Source organism: Vipera ursinii, assembly GCF_947247035.1.
Source record: "Vipera ursinii genome assembly, chromosome: 2".
NCBI classification, from domain to species: Eukaryota; Metazoa; Chordata; class Lepidosauria; order Squamata; family Viperidae; genus Vipera; species Vipera ursinii.
The window spans coordinates 219,068,073-219,086,805 of NC_139513.1; the positions used below are offsets into that span (position 1 = coordinate 219,068,073).

General features: G+C 39.8%; 1 protein-coding gene across 1 annotated transcript in view; it reads left to right on the top strand.

Moving 5' to 3' along the window:
* MPDZ (multiple PDZ domain crumbs cell polarity complex component) overlaps positions 1–16,854 on the top strand; it is a gene marked incomplete at its 5' end in the record, with an annotated part of 144,346 nt that extends 127,492 nt beyond the window's left edge. Inside the window, 6 exons of the mRNA XM_083351159.1 lie at positions 1,167–1,210; positions 4,301–4,423; positions 5,984–6,088; positions 10,237–10,349; positions 10,799–10,922; positions 12,415–16,854. Coding sequence (XP_083207285.1) covers positions 1,167–1,210; positions 4,301–4,423; positions 5,984–6,088; positions 10,237–10,349; positions 10,799–10,922; positions 12,415–12,561 — 656 coding nt within the window. The 3' untranslated portion in view covers positions 12,562–16,854. The remainder of the gene's footprint in view (positions 1–1,166; positions 1,211–4,300; positions 4,424–5,983; positions 6,089–10,236; positions 10,350–10,798; positions 10,923–12,414) is intronic.
* Between the last annotated feature and the right edge of the window lie 1,879 nt (positions 16,855–18,733).

Here is an 18,733-nt window from a genome sequence, read left to right on the forward strand (position 1 = left end):
TAAAATGATTTTTTTATAAGTACAGATAGTCCTCAAGTTGCAACAGCAATTAGGATTTCCATCGCTAAGCAAAGCAGTCATAAACCATCACATTGTGTGAGTGCATCGCTTAGCGATGACAGTCTCTGCAGTCATAGTCAAGCGAGGATTGTGGGACATTAAGTGAGGAACCTGCTTCCAGCTTCCTGCCACCTTCCAACCAAAGTCAGTGGGGAAGCTGGCAGGAAGTCACAAATCCTAGGTACCTTGCAAGCAGGCTAGCAAACAGGTACGCGACTGCTGCTGGGTGCAAATGGGTACAGGGTAGTGCCCGGGTGGCCAGGGAGGCGTGGGGCAAGTGCAGTGGGGCTTGGGATGACTGGATCTGGGTGAGGGAGGTTAGAGAAGGGTTTGCGAGTGGTGGAGGAGCCAAGGTATGAGCATGGCAAGGCTTGGGGAGGGTGCGTAGGCTGGGGAGGAGGTGCAGCATGAATGCAGCAAGGCATGAGACAAGCACAGCAAGGCTTAGGTTAGTTGCTGCCTGTGGAGAAGGATGCACGAGTGGCGGGTGAGATACAGCATTAGCACAGCAAGACTAGGGAAGGGTGTAGGGTTGGTGGAGCACAGTGCAAGCTCAACAAGGCTCAGTGAGGTGGTTGGAAGCGGGGGAGGCACAGTGCGAGTACAAAGCTCCAGAAGGGCACCAGTGGATAGCCAGTGAGGTGGTGCAGAGGGACTGAGGACTTGGCACTTGGGTGGGGGAGACTTAACTGAGCAACTTGTGACCTTCCCTGCTGGCTTCCCCATTAACTTGTGGGAAGCCAGCAGGGAAGGTTACAAATCACAATCACGTGACTGGGGAAATGGCAACCATTATAACTTCCAGACAGTCGGCAAGCCTCTGGATTGTGATCACACGAATGCAGAGGTTCAAAGGCAGGCATTTCTATAAAATAACCGAACCAATTTTTTCCCCACAGTATTGCAGAAAGGAGATGAGCACAAACCGAGAAGCATTTTTCTATGTCTATCCTGGAAACAGTAGCTGTCTGTGGCTGAGAACAGAAGCTACTGTTATCTATTCTCAGTGATAGATACCTTGCTCTAAAAACAAAGTAGCCTTTTAAAATGCGTGAAAATTCAGCGGTTTGAAATAGAAAATTACAACCGTAATTTCTGTGTTTTAGTGGCGTCTGAAATACAAGGATTGAGGACAGTTGAAATAAAAAAGGTAAGTATGTTCCAACACATTTAATAAAAGAAGAAAGCATTGGAGGGAAATACGCTGAACAAAATTTTTGGTGAGAGACTAGGTTTAAAAAAGAAACTTTTGAATTTATACCTAAACAATATCACTTTTTTTAATCCTGTGGGTTAACATTTTTTAAAAAAATTTTTCCCTAACTTTTGGGGGGTGATTGTTCCCTTAATTAAGAATGGTATAAACTTTGTTCCGAAATGTCTTTTATCTTTCAGAATTACGGTTATTGCTTTTTCTTTTTATTTAAAAAGAGATCTGCCAATAATACGAACATTTACACATCTGCAGGGGGGAGGTTTTTTTTTTACCATAATATTTTTTTTAAAAAAACAACCTGGTACTTTCCTGGTCCACTCCGTATTGCAAGCCACCCAATTCAATTTGAGCAGCTTCAGAGCCTGTTCATCACAGAGCAGGGCAGGCCTGTTATTCAGGAAACAGAAGACCACAGCTCCCTTGAGGAAGCAGAATGATTTGCATGACAGTCCATGTGGGCGATGTTTGTTCGTAAACTTCATACGATTTTGAAAGATAGCATAGTAGGTGTGTTGCGTGTGCACGTGTCTTTGCGTGCCCTAGCGCAGCGAGACTTAACAGCAATCTTAAAAAACGACTTTAAAGAATAATTTTCTAAAGGAAACTTTTAAAATGTACAAAAGGCTCAAAGTAGGCAAACTGCATTTCCTCCTTTCCACCATAGAAATTTTTATGAAGCAGCATGATGCTTCTGCTCTTCAGTTGCTCTGGAGTGGGCGTAAGAGGCAGATGGTCACCCCACCTGGGCCTTTGGGTGTTGATGCTTACATCCTGGAGCTCGCCGGTCAAGTTTCCATTGCAGCACAGGGGCAAGAAGCAGAGATGTTTTAACATGGTCTGCAGAAACAAACTAGCTTTGATGAAAACCATGTGCTAGAGTGAATAATGTAAAAGATAACCTTCAGTGGCAAGGTTCACAAATACTTGTTCACTTTAATCAAACGCAGTGGTTGCCTACTTTTTCTGTGAAAAACTGATCAAGTATGATAAGTTACTAGCTCCGCCAGCTCTGACTGGATAGTGGGGAATGGAAAGATTTATACTACTTGCAGATCTTTCCATTCCCCACCATCTCAGGAATTCTGGGAATTGAAAGTCCACACGTCATAAAGGGGCATTCGTTCCTCTCCGTTTTACAAGATTTAGGCCTGAAACTTGACAGCTGCTGTTTAAGAAGTATTACTGTTCAGGCTAAGCTTATGTAAGAATGGAGGCTATCAGCTCAGCCTTAAACTAGTTGGATGCTTTCATGAGTAGTTCCCTCTCCAAGGTAAATACATGGCAAGACCCAGTCCTAAATCTATCCAGGCGTACCAATCCTCTGGCTGCTGTGTGATAACTTCTTGGAATTACTGGGAATGCATTGAGAGTAATTCTTTCCCTGTTGCACTTGCAAGGAGATGTTCTCCTGTTCAAGATGTGGGCAGAGCTGAGCTTTAAAAATTGACATTAAAACAGGGATTTTACTGTTACTCAGAACCTTTCCCCAAAAGAGAAAAATCCATATAAAGAATATCCCCAGAAAATGCCCACTCAATCTAACTTAAAATCCACCTGTATTTTTAATTCAGGTTTGCTGATGTCCAGTGGATAGGAAACAGTTGTTCATTTTTAAACGTAATAAAACATAATAAATAGGGAATAGCAGATAATCATTTTCCTTATTTTTGTTTCTGGTACGTAGTACTGTTTCAATATTACAATATTCAGAAAGCTTTGGTACATAAATTACTTGAGTACTGATTATATTGTCCACTGGCATTATGTTTTTAATCTTTCTGAAATTTGTTTTAGTTACTTTTTTTAAAAAAAAATTAAGACAGCTTTTGAAGCTGCTGTTTACGTAACATCAGATTCTGCAAGGCAAAACAAGTGTACTTAAAGTTGTGGGTAAAAACATACACTAGAGGGAGCATGATTTTATAGGATTATAGTACTTTCCTTTGCTAATGAAAAGGTATATTTCACATACAAATGGCATTTAAACGTTTATATTTCATTTGTTTCTTAATGAGATTCAAAGGATATTGGCGATAAAGAAGGAATCAAACTAAAAGCTAATGTACGCTGAAATCAGCCAAGATACGGAGCAATTTTTGTCCAACACTCACAAATCTCTTCCGTTTACAGACATAAAAATCTGAACCATTCATTCAAATACTTAGTATAACCTTCCCATTTTGGAAGGCTATTTAGATCAGTTAAAACCTCCCCTAGTCTGCAAACAGTGTAGAGAGTTGAGAAAAAGAATTACCTTCATCTGTTTTCTTTTTGATCATACAGAATATCTCAGAAGTACATTTTATACAGACTCTCTTGGACAATACATGATAAACAAAGTAATCAAGTTAAATAGAAATGAAGCAGCAAAACAATAAGCACAGATAGTATTTTTTCAGCCTCTCAGTGGTCTCTGCAGGAACCCTTGATTGCTTATGAAGGCAGTCAAAGAGGGGCCTTAATCTGATTTCTGAGCGGAGGCTATTTCCAAAGAAAACGTAATAAATTCAAAACACTTAACGATCTTCAAAAGTATCCCCATGCCAAGTGATTGCCTTCCAGGTGAATAGTGATGAGTCATGAGTCAATATAGCAAGCAGTTAGGCATCCTACCTGCTGCAGATAAGGATGCAGCTGACACACCAAAGAAAGCTGGATAATAGCCCTCCTGGCAACGGCCTCCGTGTTTCCTTCTAGCAATGATCATGACTCCATTTTGGTTTGTCAGGTGAATTGGCCATTGGTTTTGAAAAGGTGCTTAAAAATAAGGTCAGAGTTCCCACTTAGCCTGCTGTACCCTGTAAGAGATGTAATGAGCATAAAGTCTCACTTTGTGACTTTTGCAGGTAGATGAGCGCATTAACGCCTAGAATTCAATTTGTCTTCTACATTAAGGCAAAGCCAGCTAATCTGTCATGGTTAGAACCTGCCTCTGCCAACAGAACAAAGCAAACTTCTATTTCTTTTTATTTATTTATATTTCCTATTCCTAAACTGCCCATCTCTTTCCATTTGTTCTAACAGGGCCCTTCAGATTCTTTGGGAGTCAGTATTGCTGGAGGAGTAGGAAGCCCTCTTGGTGATGTTCCCATTTTTATAGCCATGATGCATCCAAATGGAGTTGCAGCACAAACCCAGAAATTGAGGGTAAGAAGAAAATTGGAAATGTTATGATAGACTATTCTTGCTTCAAGTAACCTGGTCCAATATTGTTTTTATTTTTGCGTTAATCAGATAAGACAATGGTAAGTAACTTGGGGTGTGTTGGCTGCTTTGTGGCCTCTAGCCACTATTTAATGCAGGCATTTTCAAACTTGGCCCTTTTATGACTTGTGGACTTCAACTCCCAGAATTCCTCAGCCAGCGTGCCTGGCTGAGGAATTCTGGGAGTTGAAGTCCACAAGTCATAAAAGGGCCAAGTTTAAAGATCCCTGATTTAATGGCTTCCACATCATTTCCAATCATACTAATCAAGTTCAGTAGAGCAACTATCAATTTTGAATGACACAGTGGTATGATTGTTTGATTTGATGGCTAAAAGATGTAAAATGGAGGTTGTAAAAGGCTATTGTTCTGAGATGGGCAGCCATATAAATTATTTGAATAAATTAATAAAACTTTATGAAGCTCAGAATATCTGTCTATAGTTTAATCCCTCATCTTCGCCTAAAGGACAAAAATGGCAGGATTTTTTTAAAAAAAACATGCTGTTGTATCATTACCATATCACCTGTTGCCTTCAGGGGTCAAGAAGCTTTAGTCAAAAGAGCAAAACGTGAGCTTCTGTTCTGTGTGGATTGAACATATTTAATGTAAATAAAGGTCATCTTTACGAAAGAGAATGCCATCTTGGGTACAAGATGGTTCACCAATAAGTGACTCAATTTGGAAAGTTCCAGTGAAAACTGCAGCAATGGGAGCAACTCTTCAATTTGTCCAAGGGAAAAAAATGTTGCTTTTATTTCTGTATTGCCAGTCCTCAACTTATTACTGGTTCTTTAGCCATTGTTTGACAGATCCTCCCCAAAAAACTAATTACAACTCAGATTCAAAGTTCTGACAGCCCCCCCTCTCCAGTCACCTGTCCACATTGGGTGCTCAGCCACTGGCCCACATTTGCGACTGCAGTGTCCTGCAGTAATGTGACTACTATTTACAATGTTTTTCCCAGAAAAACATTTACTTCTGTTTTCTGGCAAAAAAAATGTTCCATAATGAACAGTGGGTTTATGACCACCACATTCACTTAATGACCATGGCAAAAAAGGTCATTAAATCAGACGCACTCACATGGTGCCCTACAGTATTTTAACATCATGATTTACAACTGTAATTGCAGCCTCATTTATTGTCTTTAACTGTGGAACCATCTGTATGATCACACTAAGCCGCTAAGTTGTATTGTTTATATTATAAGGCCCAAATTTAACCAAGTATGAGTTATTCACTACAACTAAATCAACCACAATTTATTATATTCAAGGCCCACTTTTTAATTTTAGAAACATGGAAGATATTTCCAGTTATTAACATTGAGCCATAGCGTGGCGGTATATATTGGGACACCATAACAATTTTTGCTTGTTTAAAAAACACCCTAACTCTTGCAGTGTAATGGGAATGAAGGTATTAATGACTTTGAAATAATTTGGTATGATAGATTATTTCTCTCCCCCTCCCCCGGGTATCTCATCTTTCATCATCTAGGTTGGAGACAGGATTGTGAGCATTTGTGGAACATCCACTGAAGGCATGACTCATTCCCAGGCTGTCAGTTTGCTGAAGAATGCTTTGGGCACCATTGAGTTACAGGTAGGAACGTTATCTGCAAATTAACATGTAAAGGAGGTAGAATTCATCTTCCAATTATTCACATTATGATTTATATATTGTGATGTCTGTCTGGAATCATATGCCAGCCCCATAAGGTAGGTCAGATCAGGAAATTAACTGCACAGGAGGCCACAAACTATTTTTACTGAAATTGGTTGTAATAACAGAATCATGCAAATATGCTATTTCTCCCCTTCTTATACTACAGTGAATCTGGGCTGGTTTTTTTCTTTTTTTAAAATACTTTATTACATTTTTTTCAAAACATAAACTAAAAATACCAAACAAAATTATTAAGGAAAAGCATAAGAGGAGAGAAGGTACAAAGGAATAAAAAAAACCCAAAGAAATGAAAAATAACTTCCAGTTTTCTTTGATATAGTTACAAATGTGTACCGTATATAAAAATTCAACAATGTCCAATATTTCTATAATCGTAGTCTTAAATCATCAAATCACAAAATATATCATTTTTATATTCTATATTATTCTGTATTGGTTTTAGCAATAAAAAATACATACAGTATATACAAAAGTGCTTTCCACGTAGAAAAAGAAAGTGAGACAAAGTCTTTTCTTTAAGTTAGTCAATTTTGCCATCTCAGACAGTTCTATTAACTTCAGCATCAATTCTTTGATTATGGGAATCTGTAAGTCTTTCCATCTCTGTGCAAGGAAATGTCTGGCTACAGTTATATATAGAACAGTTACCAGCTGCTTATCCATCAGATCTAAACAAATAAACCTCTTGATTTCAGTTGTATATTTGTTTTAAGAATTCTCTTAATTAAATTACATATTTCATCCCAGTAACTCTTAGCTTTCTTGTGTGCCCATCTAAGGTGATATAAAATGCCTTCATTGGAAATTACATTTCCAATGTACGTGTCAAACCTGACTCGACTTTGCTGGCAGCTTTGCCAAACAGTGACGGGAGGAGGGAGGTGAATTTCGAAGATGGGTGTGGGGGGGGTGGCTATGTAATGCAAGTGAACCTTCTGTTGCTGGAGAAACGTTATCTAACAAGGCTGATTCATGAAGAATGTTTGACCAGGGCAGACAGTTTTTTCCCAAAGCAAAAGAACTGAACTCGGTGATTTACGAACTGTGGGTGGCCCAGAGGGGAAGAATCCCAGAACTGACTTTGCTTCTGCCGCGCCTAGATAGATTTTTCAGTAAAGCTGCACTCTTGATCAATCTAGAGCAGGGCTTTTCAACCAGTGGTACGGGTACCACCTGTGGTAAATTGGCACCTGGCAGGTGGTACGCGACCATCCTAGAAAAGTGGTAGCGGGGGAGGGAAATGAGCTGAACCGGTGGCAGCACCGCACAAGCCTGAGCAAGAGATGGCTGGAGTTGCAGGGCTGTCAGGGCTCAGCAGAAGCGCCAGGCTCCAGCTGAAGCTCGGCGCTGATCCTGGCACTTCAGAGCCCAGAAGAAGCGCCGATCAGCTGGAATGTTGCAGCATCTCCAGGGTCTTGTGATTTACATTCAGATGCTTGGCAACTGATTCATATTTATGACAGTCACAGTGTCCCAGGGTCATGTGAAGTGACCAAAACCTGCTGCAACCACCCAGCACACGGGGGTTGGGGAGGGAGGGATAAAAACCAAACACCCGCCACCCCACTCCTGCTGCCAATCCTCAACAGAAATGCTCACAAAAATGAAAACCTTGGACAGGAAGAAGAGCGCCACCGGGCAGGCAGGCAGGTGTCTTGCTCGGCTGTGGCTTGGGGGCCACTTTTCTCAGTGCCATTGTAACTTCGAACAGTCACTAAGCGAACTGTTGTAAGTCGAGGACTACCTATACTTCATCACCTTTTTCCTTTTTTTTTTTTTTGCTCATCAAGTTCTTGACACCTTGCTAGGTGACTGGTGGTACTCGGATGTTGCCATATCCTAAAAGTGGTACAATGGGTGAAAAGGTTGAAAAGCCCTGCTCTAAAGAGCTGGGACTTTCTTTCATTGAAAGTGCCAAATGGGACGGTTGACAATACGTTTGGCCCGTATTGAAAATTTTATCAGGTGTTAAATATCAGTGATACATTATATTACAGAAATTGTCTTTCAAATTATAGTTCAAAGTAAATTGCAATCTCTTACTCCACGTGTTCCCACTGCGGTAGCATTACTGTATCCCAAATATTTGGCCTACTTAATCGCAAAGTCTTCTTGTATATTCATTTTACACTTCTTGACAATGACATGCTCCCCCTTAGAACACAAATTCAGTTCAAATTCAGTTCTCTCTTTTGTAAAACTAAAATTATTCTTGTTCAAACTTAAATCTTTTTAATACCCCAACATAGGCAAACCATTGACATAAAACCATCCTTTTCCAATTCTTCCCTTGTTTTTAATTTAAGGTCTCCTTCAGAAAATGTCACTAAATCTGCCATAAATCAACCAAGTTTGTGTGGCTTATCATTTCTCTTCTATAACCATATCTCATTGTTATATGCTTCAGAACTATTGTACCCAGGCAATAGTTCACATATATTTTCATCAAGGTCATTTTTACTTTCTACATCTATATTTATAGTACTTTTTAAAAGCTAAACAAGAATCTGCAATCAGCATGTTCTTTTAAGGTACATTTAGAGCTTAAGTTGAAGCGCCAGATATTTTACATCATCACACAGGTAAACTTGCTTTAAATAGGCAAGCGTCTGTCCAGCCCACTGCTGTGCAAACATCTGTTAGCTGATTCTTCATGTGTGATCAGCTGCAGTAAAAAAAATATATGTCCCAAAACATCTTTATTTGGAAACCAGGCATATGGCTAATGTTATCATACTAGCAGCCTGTCTTGGGCATTTATATCATAAATCTAGCATTCTGGACATCATTGCTATATTTAGGTGTTTAAAAAAACGGTTATAAGCAGGAATGTGTTTCTTTAGGGACTAGGTTCTATTTGCAACTAGACATAATAATAGCGGCTGTCTATATGCCACGTGTATTTATGGAGGCCTAGGGATTTACATGTAGTCCTTCACTTATGAAAGACCCTCCCCCTCCCCAAAGCTACTTATGACCTGGTTTCACACTTATGGCTGCTGCAGTGCCTACACGGTTGTTCACCCTTGTAAAAAATGCAGCAGCAGCTGACACTCTCCCCCACCCCCAAAATCAGTTTTCCCTGACCGATCCCATCAGTTCCTTGCAGTTATTCAGTCACCCAAGCTTGTGGGCCAGGCCTTCTTCACATCCTGGGCCTACAAGTTCTGAAGCCTGTAGAGAACCTGAGGGGAAGGGAGTGGATCAGGGTGTGTGTGCCTGAGAGGATTGGGGAAGGCCTAGGGAAGCCCAGTACAGGCAGATCTGGACCTGCCCTAAGTCTCCCGGGGCCTCCCCCACACTTGAGGTACCCGTGCTCGATTGAACAAACCACACATTCATTTAATGGCCATATTGGGGAAAGCAGGACGGGGGGGGGGGTCATTAAGCAGGGCCCATCTCATTTAATAGCCATCACCATTTGTAATCATAACGGGTAGGTTCCATTTCGGTCATAGGTTGATGACTACCTCTATAATTGAGAAATGAGCTTGCTGTGGAACCCAATTTCCTCCATTCAGATCAAATATGCAGCGTTCTCTGAATTTCTCTTCATGTTCAGAAAGAAATTATTCTTTGTGCAACTAAAAGAGCTAAGCAGAGCACTAGTTGAATGATCGTTGTAACATGCACAAAGCAATTATTACCTAATTTCAACCAAAAAGTGGGCTAAGAGAAAAAAATAAAGAAGTGAAACTGAACAGATATTAAAATCAAATAAGCTTGCAATACGTAGCAATAAAACATGTGGCTTAGTTTAAACTTGAGGACAGGATGCATAGCATGTGGAAATGAGTGAGTGAGCTCAGTAGCTGGCTATGTATATTATTTGAGAAATGAAGACAAGCTAAACACATACAGGAGCAGAAGAAAACTAAACAAACAGTTGCTTTGTAGGTATAGTTATGCCTCTTAATGAAGCTTGATTATAGCTCTATGCCTTTAAAACATTTTAAAGAATATAAAAATTCAGGCCAATTTTTGTTTTTGTTTTGTAGGGCTGTGTCTGTCTTCCATATAATAATCTGTATACTTGTTTGTTTATGTTTAACACTAATTTGCAGGTTGTAGCTGGTGGAGATGTCAGTGTCATAACTAGCCAACAGCAGGATCCACCAACATCTAATCTAACATTTTCAGGTCTAACTTCAAGCAGCATCTTTCAGGATGATTTGGGGTGAGTTTATCAACTTTAATAGTGGTTAATCCGGATTTTTCCAACTTAACTGCCAAATCCACAGTAAGAAAATGTACCTAAATTGAGTATCAGTTCTACTTAAAATTTGCAGCAGTCTATTGCAAGCTTGTATGTCAAGATTTTTATAATTAGGGAAGCGCTTTGAGGCTCCATTCTTTCTGTGAAGATAACAAAAATATGCCACTGAAAGGGTTTAATACAGAACACTGGTAATAAATAATAGTGGAACAGAAAAAAAGAATTGTCAGCCCAAACCAGTTCATTGCAGGATGAAGACATCTTTGTTAAAGGTTATTTACTGGTGTGTGTGTGTGTGTGTGTGTGTGTGTGTGTGTGTGTGTGTGTACACAGATGTATATTAGACAAGCATGTTTAAAGGATTTATTGCTAAGGTAAACAGTGAGACACCTTTTTTTTGTGTGTTACAGGCCACCCCAGTACAAAACCATCACTCTGGATCGAGGGCCGGATGGCTTGGGCTTTAGCATTGTAGGTGGATACGGAAGTCCTCACGGAGATCTACCCATTTATGTTAAGACAGTATTTGGAAAAGTAAGAGCTTGACACCAAATTCATTTACTAACTAGATATTATGTTTTCAATCCAAACAATCCAGACTTTGACATGGTCCTTTCTGTCTTCTCTAAAAGATTGATTCTGTGCCACCATCAAGTCTGTGTTGATCCTTAGCATCTATATAGATAATCTAAGATACTATCTGGGATTGGTGTGACCGAAAGCAAAGTATTATACAGTCAAAACCATCTAGAATAGAGGTTTTCAACCCTTTTCATCTCATAGCATGCTAAACTGGAATTACTTTTATCTATCTATCATCTATCTTACTATCTATATTTATTTATTTAATTAAATTTATTTAATTAAATTTCTATACCGCCCTATTCCCGAAGGACTCAGGGCGGTTTACAGGGCAGCATAAAATACAATATAAAAGATAATATAAATTAAAATAAATTAAATTAATTAAGCCCAACAATTAAAACAATGTTTAAAAAGCTAAAACCCCTTCAGTCCAGGCCAGATAGATCGAAAAGCCAGGTTTTCAGGTCCCGGCGAAATGAACACAGATCGGGGGCGGTCCGGAGTTCCGCAGGTAAATCATTCCAAAGGGCAGGCGTGCCCACAGAGAATGCTCTTCCCCTGGGAATAACCCGCCGGCATTCCTTAACCGGCGGTATCCTGAGAAGGCCCTCCCTGTGGGAGCGCACGGGACGAAGGGAGCTTGATGCCGGCAGCAGGTGTTCCCTCAGATAACCCGGACCCAAGCCATTAAGGGCTTTATAGGTCATCACCAGCACCTATATCTATATCATCTATCTATCTATCTATCTATCTATCTATCTATCTATCTATCTATCTATCTATCTATCTATCTATTTATATCCATTCATCCATCCATCCTATCGAAAGTAGTCGCAGTTTAGCACATGGGTGTGGATTTACATATATATACACACACACACATATATACACACATACATACACTACCCTGGTAACAAAATGTTCGGAAACCAACCCACAAGCTCAGAGAACAGATAGATAGATAGATAGATAGATAGATAGATAGATAGATAGATAGATAGATAGATAGATAGATAGATAGATAGATGGATGATAGAGTAGTGACCTTGATTTTTTTATTAAACAGAATTTGTCTCAAAGCCCGCAAATAAAAACATTTGCATTAAAGTAACTGTAAGATAATGTCCTACAGTTCTCTCTACTACGACTCATTATTTAATGCAAGAGGACTCTAATGAAGAAATATTTGAGGTGACCAAGATCCCAAGTTGTAAGAATTGAATACTTCTTGATTTTGTCCTCATGCAAAAAAGCAGCCCATTGTTAAGAAACCCATTTTATCAAAAATTCCCATGGTATATGAATTATATTGGTTTGGGGTCAGTCCAAATGCAAAGCCAAAACCAAAGAAAAGACATTATGATGCAGCCTGTGGCCTCAGTTGGACACCCTATATGTATTCTGTAAAATAAAATCTGTTTTTTTAAAAAAAACATTGTAGGGGGCAGCAGCAGAAGACGGGCGCCTTAAAAGAGGGGATCAGATCCTTGCAGTCAATGGGCAGAGCTTGGAAGGAGTCACCCACGAAGAAGCTGTCGCTCTTCTAAAAAGAACAAAAGGAACTGTGACTTTGACTGTTCTCTCTTAAGCCCTGTCCCCAAAGATGAGATGGGAGTTTATTTGTTTGTTGCCAGGCTGTTTTTAATCAAGAGTGAAAAATAACGAATGGTCTTTATTTTGATCCATGTGTAGACATATTGTTGGATTACAGAGACTGGCTTCTGTAGGATTTGAAAGTGGCAATAATAAAATCAGAGTAGGAAAAAGGGGAATGGAAAGGGGGAAATGTATGGTGTGGTAACCTGGAAGGGCACATTGTATGATTGTTGAGTAATTTATAATGCGGAATTCTGGAATTTCTGGAAGACACAAAACATTGGCTATTGGTTATCCAGGGTTAACTTAAAACTCTCATATATTCATTTGATTAAATTTTATTAATGTCCCCGTGCCCAACATGACCTCTGAGACAAACTGTTTTCTGGAATAATAGTGCTTAAGAGAAACACTTTTTTTTAAAAAAAAAGAGAGTAAAAGATTTCCTGATCTTTCCTAGAATAATTAAACTGAATTGATCTTCATGTTCTTTTTTCAGGAGACAGGACATATCTGATAGTAATACCTAACTGTTGCAGAGTCCCCCGGAATTCAGTATATTTTCTCTTCTTTCTTTGTGGGGTCATCAGCATTGATAAGCAAACTTTTCACAGTTGAGATGAAATAGCTTTTTGTCACCGCAATGTATCTTATTTTCACAAATGACCCAAGAATTATTAATGAAAAAATCAGTTCCAAATTCTGGCTTCTTTAAAATACATTTAATATTTCCAATGCTTTGTTCTTTGGTGGCAACAAAAAGAAAGTGAAAGCTTGACCTACTGATTTTAAATCACCTAATTAAAACATTATGATATTTAACTTAGAATATTTGGTAGCTTTTCATACGGATGCTTGCATAACAGGTTAGTAATAAGTGGCCTCAAGCAGTTCTAACACACCAAACAAAGACGTAGATCCGACATCCTTCTTCCCAGACTTTGAAGATTGTGTTACTGCAGAAGACAAAAACTGTCTTTAATATTTTCCTGCAGTTAAGATCTCTAGAGTTGGGTGATGCTTTGAGCTGACTTTTGAGGAGCTTGTTTTCTGTTTTATCCTAAAGTCATAAGCCAGGTTTCTTTGGGCCACAGACCACCCAGTGAATTTCTTGTGTTCGACTGGAGCCCATAAGATCACAATGCTAAATGTCAGTAGTGAATTACAATAAAAAGGATTTTTGTGTTTTTTAAAGCACATAAGCCAGGGGTGTCAAACTGCTGGCCTAAAGGCCGGATGTGTCATGCCAAAACTGTGCCCACCCCATTGCTGGTAATAGAAAAAAAGTTGTGATACGTTGCGATGTCATGTAATGTTGCAAGTTTGACACCCCTGACATAAGCAATATGCCCTCTAATTGGTTTAACTTCATTTCACACACGCACACGCGTACACACACACACACACACACACACACACACACACACAGAGCATTCACCTTGTTAACTTCTTTTTGTTCCTAGTAACAACCACTGATTCCATATTAATGGTATTTGGTTAAGTTAGGGCCATTAGAGAAATGTACTCTGGTCTATCCTTGCCTCATAATCTTACAATTACTCCTCATTTAGCAACTGCCTTGATCATTTACAGTTATAGCAATGATGAAAAAGTAACTTTTCGACCAATCCTTGCATTTACAACCTTTGCAGGTCTGTAGAGCAGCAAAGGAAAGACAAAATATAAGCACAGTTTCTGTTTCGCTTAGCGACCACTTCACTTAATGACCAAGTCACAGGTCTCTGTTGTGGTCACAAAATAGGGCGGCCTATATGGCAGTTTGTAAATTCTCAATAGTTCATCAGGATTTTAAAAATGCAACTCAAAACATTAACTACTGCCACCAGTTAGGAATAGAGAAACCTAGAAAGGCCTCCAGGGGAATTTATTTTTAGTTTAGTTAAAAGCACGGGTGTCAAACTAGATCGAGTCAAGTGACGTATCGTGACATATCGCAATGTTTTTTGCCTTTGTGGAGCGGGGTGGGCATGGCCTGCACGTGATGCATCCGGACTGCAGGCCACCAGTTTGACACCCCTGGTTAGAGGGTGGGGTTTTGTTTTTTAAGAATTTGATTGGCTACATTCTGTCTGTGCCTGCTGCTTTTATGTGCTAATTACTGAAATTCTGGAAAATGTTGTTCCTCATAACTACTCTATTTTTTCTTTATTTATATGAGAATGAATACCTCATTAAAAGACCTACTAATATTAATTGGGACAATGTATCAGAAGGTCCCCTTTTCCAGTTATTATTCCAAGTTAGCATGTTGTGGTGTAAATGTATTTATATTTAGCTTTTTTTATTTTGGTTGTGTTTATTTTAAGTCTATATCCCTGGGATCTGCATATTAGAAATACCCAAAGACTACCCCTGGGATGTTAAAGGAAAATGAATTTAAAAACCAATTTATAAGAGGATGGTAGAATTACAGAATGTAAGGATTGGATGGGCCTTCAAGATCATCCAGCCCAAACTACCTGTTAAGTACAGGATCTCCTACTACTAAGTATGATAGCTCATTTAAACATACCAAACGAGTGCTGAGACAGCAACCTATTTCTGAGCACAGTTTGCTTTTTAAAACTCCTAAATGAAACAGACTTTGTTTACACAGTCCTGTGTTCAAGTACCTGAAAAAAGTTGCATTACAGCTTATATTTTGGAGTATGTTTTGTGGTGTTGTTCTCTAGTTCTTGCAAAGGTCTATACAGTACATCGGAGCGTGAAGGGAAATCACCCAACAAATATTGATTTTTTCCCCCAAGCCAAAACAAACATACACACACTCAAATGAGGCTACAAGTAATCTACATAAAACAGGATAGCATTTTGCAGAGTACTTAAATTCTTGCTTCCATTCGTCTTATGAAGAAAAATGTCCCTCTCCCTTTCATGAGGCCCAGTCTTCTGTGTAGAAAACATCAAGAAACCATATAAGGCAGGGGCCCCCAACCTTGGCCACTTTAAGACTTGTGGACTTCAACTCCCAGAATTCCTCAGCCAGCCAAGCTGGCTGAGGAATTCTGGGAGTTGAAGTCCACAAGTCATAAAAGGGCCAAGTTTGAAGACCTCTGATACAAGGTGTTAACTATTCCATAATTGCTGCTGAATGAATGTTAAGAACCAATTTCAAACTAAGCAAACCTGATTTAGAAAAACCATGAGAGATACCAGTACAGGTACTTATAAGGACGATTGGGACCAAAGTTTCCATTGCAAAGCAAGGTGGTTGCTAAGTGAATTGTGCTCTATTTTACAACCTTTTTGCCACAGTTAAGCGAATCACCGCAATTGTTAAGTGAATCACGGAGTCATTAAGCCAGGGGTCTTCAAACTTGGCCCTTTTGTGACTTGTGGACTTCAATTCCCAGAGTTCCTCAGCCAGGAATTCTGAGAGTTGAAGTCCACAAGTCATAAAAGGGCCAAGTTTGAAGACCCTTTGCATTAAGCAAATCCAGCTTCCCCCATTGACTTTGCCATCTGGGAAGGTCACAAATGACAATCACCTGACCCTGGAATGCGTCAACTTTTGTACACACGTGCCGGTTGCCGAGCACCCAAATTTTGATCACATGACCATGGGGACACTGCAATGGTTATGCGCAATGACCAATCGCACGTGCCCTTGTAATCCTAACCACTAAATATTTGTAAGTTGAGGACTATAACATCTTTATAAATTCAGGAGGGTTTTATGAGCACCTTTTCAGACTCAGCGCATTTATAAAAAGGCATAAGCACCTGATGGTACAGCTGTTGATGAAGGGACCAATAATTCACAAAATCTTATGCCTTTTCATGAAATGTATTGGTCTGAATAGGTTCTATCAGGCACCTTTTGATTTTGGGCTACTAAAGGCTAACACAGCTATTCTCGTACAGTGTCTTAGAGTGGTAGTAATTCAGTGCTGTTTGGTTCAACAGGAATTCTTGATATCATTAGTTGACATTCAGATGTAGAGAGAAAAAGCTTCCATCATCTACAATTACTGGCAATCTGTGTTGGATTCGAGTCCTGTATGCATTAACAGTGTAGAGCAGGGTGTCTAATCTTGGCAAATTTAAGACTTAGAGATTTCATTTCTTAGAATTTCCCAGCCAGCTATGCTGGCTAGGGAATTTTGAGACTGAAGTCCACCAGTCTTAAAATTGCCAAGATTGAACACCCCTGGTGTAGAGCATGTGATACATATGTGCAACCACTTAAAAACCACCTCTATATTTGTAACAGATGTAGTGTACAGATATTTTGTTATTTTTTAATAAATTTTCTCTGAATGCAGTATTAGCTTGATAAATGTGAAGTTATTTGTGGCAAACAAATAAAGGTTAACACAGCCATGTTTTTTTATGTCTAGACTTTCTGTCAATTGGGTATGATTTCATTTCATTATGAGATTTATATTACAACTTTTCACCATGACCAGCTTATGAGGTACTGCCACAAACGAGCATTTATGGCTGAAGTGGAGTAGAATCTGGATCTCCTGCTCCAGGTCCAGTGGCTTAACTATAACATCACACTGGTTTTTTGAACAAACTGCTTCCTAAGAACTTAAGTCCAAAACATTTGATTTTATTCACCCAGAGACCTTCCAAGATATGTGGATATCACAGCTAACTTAATTTGACCGAAAGCCAATGCAATGAATTACTTCCTGGCACCTCAGGCTTTTTATCCTCCAGATCCATGCACAATACAAGAGAAAGCTAGAAAAAAATGTTATTTCATGCCATAAATACCTGAACATTGTGAGCTCTTTGGCGCTCTCTAAACTTGATGGTTTTCTTGCAGATGTTTCATTACCAAGTTAGCATCATCAGTGCTAGGATGAAGTGGGGCTTGTGACAGTGGCTTGCCCCATCAGTGTTGGTGAGAGCACTTGTGGTTCTTTGGAATATTTTTTCCTTCTTAATTGTTGGGCTGGTTAGTGTTAATCTACTGTAGACGCCCAAGAAAAGCACCGGGTTCAGGGAGCATCAAGGATTTCACAGTTCAGCCTTGAGCTACAAATGCTCTCTTTTGAAGATAGCATTGCCATATCGGGAAGTCACTAAAAACCAGTTCACCTGTGGCAGCCAAGCATTAATTTCAGCGTTAATTGGTGTGGGATCAGTTTTAATTTCAGTGATATGAGGAGGTCCATGTGGTTTTCGTATAGTAAAAAAAAATCATCCCCATTTATTGTGTGACTGTGCAAAGATTGAATTAACTTCTTAACTGTAGCTGTTTCCTAGCTTTGCTGTAGCCTGGATGCCCTGAATTTGAGAGAACAAGCTTCTTATTTCCCATCCCTGCTGGAGCTATTGATAGAGACGTTTGGGAGTATTTGGTAACTAATTTCTGCCCTTTGGGAAAGGCAAATGTATAAACATCAGCCAGCACGCTATGATTCTTGAAATAATTGGATTAAAGTGGAATTTTTAAAAACGACAGAAGAAAAGCATTATCTTGGGGCAGGGGAGCACTCCAAAAGATAAAACCTGGAAAATAACACCTGCCACACACCTGCAGATCCTGCCTTCAGTTTCAGCACACCTCTTTCCCTGTGCTAGTGTCATGCCTCCGTTGGAGCCTGAATCTGTGGAGGAAAATAAGCTGGAACGAGACCCTATGGAGGTCGATGGAGAGTGTCTGTGACTTCAGAGGAATGTGGGGAAGAGCAGGCCGAGGCAGGCCAGGGCCCTTCAGGATTGGGACAGGATGAACAGGAGAGACAGAGGTCAGGCGATGAGCAAGGGCCACCCCCTCCTGATCCTAGAGCACAGAGAGTGGAGAGAAGGAGGGAACAACATAGGCAGGCTCAACTACTGGGGGGGGGAGAGTGGCCTGCCCCTCTCCACAAGGCACACCTGGAGACTGACACTTGAGATACTGTGGGGAGAGGCATTGGTCAGAACAAACGCTGATTCCTTGGAGTTTTGTATGTTGTTGCCGATCTCTTGTTCTGGGTCTTCTGCTTGGAAACCCGGAAACTGACCATTGGACTTACTGACAACCTTGCTTCAATGTTCAAAGACCTCGGACTGTATTTTGGCTTCTCTTCAAGCTTGTATTCACACAGACTCGTTAGGCTTATGATGTGTGTGTCATTCCTTGTTATCTCCATGGCCTTGAGTAAATTCCTCTTCTAATCAGACTGTATGTGAAACTACTTGCA